Consider the following 9078-nt stretch of genomic DNA (forward strand, 5'->3'; position numbering starts at 1 on the left):
TGTGTGTGTGTGTGTGTGTGTGTGTGTGTGTGTGTGTGTGTGTGTGTGTGTGTGTGTGTGTGTGTGTGTGTGTGTGTGTGTGTGTGTGTGCTCGCAGTGTCTTGTGGGGTCATAGCCTTGTAGATTAGTGTGACAGACTGGACGTCACACCTCCCCTCCGTCCTCTGGCTGCATGTTGCCTCTGAGTCTCCTCCACTCAGCATCAACACGTTCGCCTCCTCGACGGCAAACACAACATGACCAGAACAGGAAGTGTGTAAAAATCTACTTTTTCGGTTCGGAGGCTGACAAAGAGGAAACTCACAGGAGATTTAAATTGACAATGAGTTCCCCGGCAACAGTGAGTCTCCTGGTAGAGGTTTTTGCACATTAACGGCGCCGACTACGCCTTTCATTTCATATTTACATAACAAGCCACGACAGTGGGGATTTGACCACAGCTAAGGCTCATAACTTTCTATGATGCTCTAAAATCACTGTATGAATCAATTTCATGACTCACCATGTCTCACCATTTACAAATGGTTTGAATTCAGTGATTTTTTTTTTTTTAGTTCAGTAACTATCTGCCTGGAAAAAAAACGAAAGACTTGAAGCCACTTTGTTCGCCCTTTAAACTGTACAGTAGACTTATTGTACTATAATATATCAACTTTTGCGAGCAGCAACTTGTTCTGTTTTGAGGAAATGCATAACTTTAGCTACTGTAGCTGTTGCATCATAATTGCTGGATGTCTGTATGTCTATGTAAACTGTAGAAAATATAAATATTTTTTTAAGGAGTTCCTATATATGTCCTTGTTTGTTTTTGGTCTTTATTTGTGATTCTTTACTTTCACCACATGGGCGTCATAGCTTGCCACATTTTCTTGTACCAATGCATCACTTCCTTTCCCGGGATATCGCCACCGTCATATTTCTCTCCTCGCTGTAGACACGACCTGGGCAATGATAATAAATCTCAGGTTGTGGTTGTAAGGAGAGAGCAGTTTCTCAGAAGAGCTGTGGATTCCCCGAATTCCCCATTTGCCACCGTCAACTAACACCGATGTCACGCCGAGAGGCATGATGGGTAAAAGATGCATGCACATGGCGATAACAGATGTAGTGCAGCACGAGATGGGGAGTGAGAAAGGCCGACAGAGGAGACATGGAGGGAGATAGAGAGGAAAGTAGGGACCAGAGGGAGGTTGAAACCGATAAAGAGCGACAGTAGGGAGCCTGGATCATTCGTCTGTTGGAGAGGAGCAGAGGGAGGAGAGAGATTGTGGAGTGGAGTGAGTGATGGAGAGGGAGCCAGGGAGGTATTGACAGAGAATCCAGGGCACCAGATGGACAGAGACAGAGAGGAAAAGAGAAGAAGAGATTTGAGAGTCAGTCGGAAAACAAAGATTTAGATTGGAGGGAGGAATAAAGAGAAAGGATTAGAGAGTGTGTGTGTGTGTGTGTGTGTGTGTGTGTGTGTGTGTGTGTGTGTGTGTGTGTGTGTGTGTCTGTGTGCGCTTGTGTGTGTGTGTGTCTTGGCAAGTATGGAGGTCTCAGTTTCTTGGCAGGATGCTGCGGCAGAGCTTGGCCCAGGCCCTAATGGAGATGTAAGAACCCTCTGAGTTTGAACACGAATACACACACACGCACACGCACACACACACACACACACACACACACACACACACACACACACACACACACACACACACACACACACACACACACACACACACACACACACACACACACACACACACACACACCTTTACTCCCTCCTGATCAGTCTGGCTCCAGACAAACTCAATGCACTCACGCCACAGTTGAACCAAGACTTAAGAAAAACAATGACGGAAAAGTACAAATCTGATTATTATACACAAAGACAACTATCCAGGTGAAAGTAAAAAAATGTCCTCCCTCACACGCTCATCTGGATTTTCTCTTCCGTTTCTATTGTTTTTTTACTGTAAACTGTTTGATCATTAAAAAATATTTTAAAGCATCAATTGTGATCCCCACATGTACAGCTGCAAATAATCATTACTTTTCTCACAAATGAATGAATTGCATTATATATATATACACAATATTAGAAACTAGTCGAAAAAATAAACAGTCTTTGTATTTTTTCAGACTGTGAGGTGACAAGTATCCAACCAACCACAGATATTGAGTTTACCGTCATATCAAGACAAAGAAAAGCATCAAATGCTCACATTTAAAAGGACTTTCTTTGTGAATTATGCTTGAAAAATCTACTGAAATTATTAATATTTGTTGTTTGTTGCCGATGGATTTTCTGTCCAATGACGCATCAATGAATCAAGCAGGGGTGTGGCTCTATTATAGATCATATCGCTCGCCTCTTATGAGAATTACACATAAAACGCCAAATTGAGCCGCACAATCTGAGCACAGCTCACAGTGACACACAGATCCAGTCCTGTGATATTATGACCTGCTGCAATCTGCACAGTTAAGGTCTGACCCACTTTGTCCCACGCCACATTAAGCTCTTGGATCCCCCATCAGCTCTCGAATCCTCCCAAACTGCTGCCCATCGCAAAGAAACACACATGGTGGTTATGCAAGGACAGTGGTTATGTCACACTAGGACTCACCAACACACACACACACACACACACACGCACACACACACGCGCGCACGCACGCACGCACACACACACACACACGCACGCACGCTACTGCCAAGCTCGATTTTTAAGTCATCAGATTTGCAGTTTCCTCAAACGGAGAGCTAAAGTGTTGCGGTCGTGAAACAACTTGAGAAAAATAAACACAGTTTTGCGGGTTCCTCTCTCTCTGTCTCATCGATCATCACTCCACACACACACAGGAACACACACACCCTGCTGTGAGCTGCAAAAGACGCGGCGCCGCTTCAAGACTCCGACACAAGACAGGGGGATGACTTCAGAAAATAAACACCTGCAAAGATGCCAATTAAAACAAGAGAGTCCAGGCAGGAGTGTGTCTCTCCTCTGGGAGTCACTTCATTCCACTTGAAGGTTGTTTGTTTGCAAAGGAGGGAGGTAAACAAACCTAGCTGCCCACACACACACACACAAACACACACACAAAGATGGACTTTCCCCCTGAACAATATTGAACGGGGGGGGGGGGGGGGGGCATGAGTCATTCTGTCATGAGTGTATCAGCTTTCAAACCCATCACTCCATCTCCATCAGTGTGTTGTAGCACATGGTGTGTGCATACATCCTCATTTCCTCCATGAGACACTACATAGTGTGTGTGTACAATGACGGGCTGTCATCTTCATCCTCACTGTTAATATTAGTTTGTGTGTGTAAAGCTGCATAAAGGAAAGATCCACATGCAGATACTCTGTCGTCTGACTTTCACACGCTGCTCGTACCTGGAGAAGTAGCATAAATATGAACATGTTATCGATCACAGAAACCTTCAAAGAGACTATCATTACAATAATTTAATAAATCTTTTATCGTTTAGATTCAGCGCAGAGGTCTAATGATCAAAAAGTCCACGTGTTTTAGCATTCATCCTGACCACCCTCTGAAACAGTGTACGGCGTATATGAACATGCCTAAATTTCACATTAAATACAGTTTCTTCCTCATTGTTATTACAAAGTTCAATGTTTTTTTAAAGTTATTCATTCATTCAGTCACAGAGGTGAATGATTCACAAGCTCTTCCTCTTTAATTTAGAGACTAAATGGCATTTTTTTATAGTGATGCTATATAGTATGTACTTCGCCGGGAAAACATTCCATTCGTTTATACAGTATTATAGCTTCTGGATATGTCCCAGTGCGCAACTGTATCATCAACACTAATGACTGGATGTTGCGGTGACTATATACATATATATATACACACATATATATATATATATATATATACACACATAAAGGAAATGTTGGGACCCTACAAGCATCCAGTCACTACTGTACAATATGTAGAGTACAGGTCATCTGCGAGAGAATATGACCCATTAAAGAGCCGTGAGATCATCCAGTATCGATTTTCCACTGGGCGCGCGTGTTCATATGCGATGCTGCACACACCACAAAACTGCAGCGTTACAGTCAGAGGATCGTCTTCTCTACAGTATATCCTGTGCTTGTGTGTGCGTGTGTGTCCACGGCCATGTCCCACTTGGCGGTTTAGTGTGATTCTTTCAGCGAAAAGAGGAACCTCATGACTCAGGAATGCGATGAATGGCTCAGAGGCCTTAAGATGGGAAACTATGCATTGATTCCAGGAGATCATTCCCATAACAGTAGCCTGCAGCCTACACACACACACACACACACACACAAACACGCACTTTCTCCACCCTGACCCCTCCGTCGACTTACTCATCTGCTAACGTACAAATACCTCCTCAATTAGGAGGAGTGTCGCACATCTGGTCACACAGAAAGACACACACATGCTTCTCACCAAATGGACAGATATGTGTGTGTATGTGTGTGTGTGTGTGTGTGTGTGTGTGTGTGTGTGTGTGTGTGTGTGTGTGTGTGTGTGTGTGTGTGTGTGTGTGTGTTTGGCCCACCCACTGTTTTACAGACGTCTCCTCATGGGCCAGTGTCCTGACCCAATAAAAGCCAAGTGAGTGTGTAACACAGTAGACATAACTCACTGACAACAACACCACAATGCCAAAAAAAGCCCAGCAGAGATATTTCCACCCATAATGCATCTGACTATCCTCAGCTTCACCCTTCATGTCAGGTTGTTCTGTTTTGGATTCCTAGAAACAATTGATTGATCCCAACGCCTCATCGCCTCCGTCATTTTTTCCCACCATGCAACTCAATGTGTCATATTTTCTAAATCTCAACATTAATTCAGTGATCTGTAAGCAATCACTGTCCTTCAACAAATGACATTCAATCCTAATTCGCAGAGCAAACAAAAACATGCATGTTAACAGGTTCAGGATGTGGGATGTGATGAGATCAACGAGCCGAGTTTATCAGCACCAATTCACCTGGTGAAGCGCAAACAAACATCAAGAGTTTACGATCACAACTAGTTTTAATCTGGTTGTTAGTTCCTACTAGGAAGTGACTGGTTAAAGAACTACAGTCAGTTACTACACAAAGCGTTCACATGCTGAAAACTCAATTATAGACACGACAACTGAACAGACTCCATCCCCTTGTGGCGGAGAGTCGAACCCTGAGAGGTTTTCACTGCCTCCGCTGAGGCTGATGGGAATGTCATTAGTTTTGTACGGGAGATGTAAAATTTGACGCCAAAGGTGGAGCGAGAGAAAAAGTGCAAGCATCCATCCAGCCGTACATGTTCTATTAGGTATGATAAGGGCAATAGGGGATAGGGGCGGCTGTTGCGCAGGAGCGCAAGAGGTCGACCACAAACGGGAAGGTCGGTGGTTCAAACTCTGCTTCCCCCCAGTCACTTAACCTTTTTCTTAATTTATTCATACATCCATCATCTATACCGCTTTATTCTTAAAGGGGTCGCGGGAGGTCTGGAGACACTCCCAGCTGACAATGAGTGAGAGGCAGGGTAGGGCGGCTGTGGCTCAGGAGGTAGAGCGGGTTGTCCACTAATCGGAGGGTCGGTTATTAGATTTCCTGGCTGATTTGTCTCCTACCTAAGTGTTAAATCGCTTCTGGTGGTCAATGGGATAAGAAAAAAGCTACATAAGCCCTAACCCACAGAAAGTGCGAGCCTCACAAAAATGTATTACAATTCTTCATCCTGAGGCGAAAACAAGAATGTCTGTGCCAAATCACATGGCAGCCCCTCAAACAGTTGTTTAAACGTTCCAGTCAAAACCAAAAATTTGTGAACCTCATCGTGGCACTAAAGCAAACGTCAAAGGATCACCGAAGTCAGTATAGGACTCATCCTCCGGGGACCATGAACGTCTGCTACATGAGTTCAAAGTGATCAAGCCGATACACTGCCTGACGCTGCCATCCCACGAGCCACGCCAGCGGCAATAAAAAAGCAACGGCTGTGGCACTATAAAAATTATGACCTGTTATGTGGCAACAAAGCTTCTTCTGCTACTCATAAAAGATTATGTGGGAAGCAGCAAAAAGAACAAGCAGAAGCATCATGCGAGGGGCTTCCTTGTGTCCTGACATTAACCAATTTATTATCGCAGATGAGGAAATTAACAGAAAAACAGAAGCACGCGGACACGAGGAAACGGCAAAACCACAAATGATACAACTGCCCTTGGCCACTTGTTGCAGGCGCCGGTCAACTCACTGCTCGATATCATTAGATTAAGTCTCCTCCTGTCACTTCCTCTGTGTTAAGGGGGAAGACATGAAGAGAGACGCTCTGGAATCAGAGGCGGCATTTTTTAAATACATCCTCTCTCTCTTGCAGCCAACTTCCCCCGAATTAAACACCAGTTTAAATCACGTTGTCTTCATTTCGAACACACTCGCTTCTCGACCTTTAAGGCCCCAGCAGGGGGCCCAACAGACCCCTGCGGTTCCCAGTATGTGAACCCCTGGCCTATAGTGTGCAGGTGGTTGGCATCCCGCCCCCCTCCTCCCCTCCCCTCCCCTCCCCTCCCTCTGCCACTGTGAGACCTCGGCCCCCGGTCACGCCCGGCGCCCTGCTCGAGGGCCCCGAGGCGCCGCCCCTCCCGGTACGCCCCTCGCCTTTGATCCCCTCATCACCTGGCTGCAGCCACGGCCTCGGCAGAGACGGAGGGAGGGAGAGGCTGCAGGGGTGGGAGGAGGGTGAGGGGAGCTGGGGGACTATTACACCCTCAGCAGTTGTGTTCGCAGCAAGGTTGAAGCCTTTTGTGCTTCCACTTCGGAAAAATAAAAGGAGGTTTTAAAGAAGTAACCTGTAATATTAACGTTTGTCATCTTCTTAAAATCTGGTATTTTTCTGATTCATGGTGACGGAGGTAAGGCCCTTTTTTCACAGCGGACATTTTGACATGTGACAGTAGGAAAAGCACACGTGACGTGTGAGTGATGGAATCGAACGTTTGGCATCATCTTTTGATGTTTTCAGTTACATCTGGTAACCCGATGACACAACATTCCCTCATCATCCCGGAAGCCACAAAACGATGACACACAGTCAATTTTGCCCTGTTCGAGAAGCGGCCTTTTGGGAGGCCAAAGACTGGTCAACCTTGTCAGGAAACCTCCTTGTTTGTTTATCTTTTGTCTTCTGCCAAACGAAGAGCACATGCATGCAGACACACGTGGGACAATCCCGCGCCTTCATGTGCCCAGACCAGCACCACAGTCATCTCCCTACGGGGTCAATCCTGAGATACAGTGAAGCCACATTAAGTCAGCCGGGCGGTCGAGACTGTGGCAGCCGAAGGTACTGTCTGTTCTTTTGTGCTCAGCGTGCACTGGCTCCCCTCCAGCCCCCAACGCTCAGGCAAACCCAGCCCGGCATCCAGACAGGACAGGATGAGATGACGAACCTTTTACACACGCCGCCACAATAATGAAATCTATCTGATCTGTACGTGGCCCCAAGTTGGCCTGCAGCATTCCGAGGCACTTTGCTTCCCTCAACTCTTCTTGTTGACTTTTCATGAACTGACTTCCTCTCTCTCTCTCCTTTCTCTGCTGTGTCGAGCAGCATGTTGCAACCACGAACGAAGCAGCTTTTTTTTTTAAAAAAACACTCCTCTTCAAAACATGTGGAAACACTGACCTGCTGATTCAGGTGCTGTGTGTAGATATTGTACAGCCGCTACATTGTACAGGCTGCAGCTGAGGAAGGTGAAGCTATGACTGCAGAAGATGCACTGATCAGCATGATGAAGATAAACTGAGTCTCATCGCCTCTTCTCTTACCTCAGGAGGTTGGGCAGGGGGATGGAGCCGGAGCCTGACCCCAGGATCCCCTTCTTGCCACTCAACAGCTTCTCCACCAGGGCGACATTGCCGGTCCGGGCGGCTTCCAGCAGCTCCTGCTCCTTCCCCATCCCGGACGCAAGTTTGCAACGACTGTGGGCGAATGAGAGGAGGAAGATTCCTCCTCCTCCTCCTCCTCCTCCGACCCCCCTTTCTCTCACCGTCTGCTGGGGGGAAGCATCGGGGGAAGGGGCTGCTCTCACTGCATGGCGGAGGAGGTGGAGGTGATGGAGGTGATGGAGGAGGTGGAGGTGAAGGAGGTGATGGAGGAGGTGGAGGTGTGACTGATGCTGCAGAGCAGGTCGACGCGCGCCTAATCAACCTCAGTCCACGCACGTGCGCAGCTCCGTCGTCTCCTCCGGGTACCGGTCCGCTGGCGCGCGCTGCTTCTCCCCGGTGTAGCCTCGGTGCCAACGGGGGGGGGGGGGGGGGGGGGGGGGGGGCTCCGGAGCGACTCTGTCACTCCCGTGAACGTGAAGTGAGAAGTGAACAGTGACCCCCCCAGACTAAAACGAGAAAAGAAAAAGAGAAACACAAACTCCGTCTTTGTGCGAGCGGAGCCGCCGGACCGACCCGGAGCTCCGGCTGACCACAGGCGGCGGGAGGTGAGACTCCTGTTCGCCGCCGCGAGAGGCTTCTCCGGTCCCCGCTGCGCTCGTCGCCTCTCTCCCCGGGAGCCTACCGCACTGCCCCGGTGCCTCGCTTGTGTCTGCCGAGAGTCACCGCGTCGAGTTAGCCGAGATCAACCGGCGCGGTTCCGGTTACACCTTTCAAAATAAGTGCGTCCCACTTTCCGGATGTGTCGCAACCCACAACGCCCCCTGTCAATAAATCAAATGCAGGAAAATGATTTAAATGTGTAGAAGATTTGAGGGAATTAGAGAGTTAGAGATCGGAGGCAGCAAAAAGACTGCAAAGGGCCACGAGGAAACCACGAACCACTAATGTATCCCTTCGAACACAATTTTAATTGTTTTTATTAATAAATAAATCACGGCGAATCTGGGGCCAGTTAGGAATCCATCTTTAAAAAAAATATTTTTACAAGCGACCATTTTTCACTCATGCAACTTTGTTCGGTAAAATTAATCAATGAAATGATCAAAATCACACGTGTTTTGGATATTTGGTACAGCATTGTTCCTGCTCGCCTCACTGCTTTTATTATGAAAGCGACGCCACGGTGACTTCCTGTGTGAACC

The 9078-nt window shown here is 47.3% G+C and overlaps 1 protein-coding gene across 4 annotated transcripts in view; it reads right to left on the reverse strand.

Moving 5' to 3' along the window:
- anks1b (ankyrin repeat and sterile alpha motif domain containing 1B) overlaps positions 1-8614 on the reverse strand; it is a 157448-nt gene extending 148834 nt beyond the window's left edge. For 3 of the 4 annotated variants that reach the window (XM_047336143.1, XM_047336142.1, XM_035650160.2), the window contains exon 1: positions 7817-8611. In XM_047336143.1, coding sequence (XP_047192099.1) covers positions 7817-7947 — 131 coding nt within the window. In that variant the 5' untranslated portion in view covers positions 7948-8611. Of the gene's footprint in view, positions 1-7816 lie in introns of all 4 variants that reach the window. The other variant, XR_007031776.1, reaches the window with a different exon arrangement.
- Between the last annotated feature and the right edge of the window lie 464 nt (positions 8615-9078).

The sequence above is a fragment of the Scophthalmus maximus genome, chromosome 12, assembly GCF_022379125.1.
Source record: "Scophthalmus maximus strain ysfricsl-2021 chromosome 12, ASM2237912v1, whole genome shotgun sequence".
In the NCBI taxonomy this organism is placed as follows: Eukaryota; Metazoa; Chordata; class Actinopteri; order Pleuronectiformes; family Scophthalmidae; genus Scophthalmus; species Scophthalmus maximus.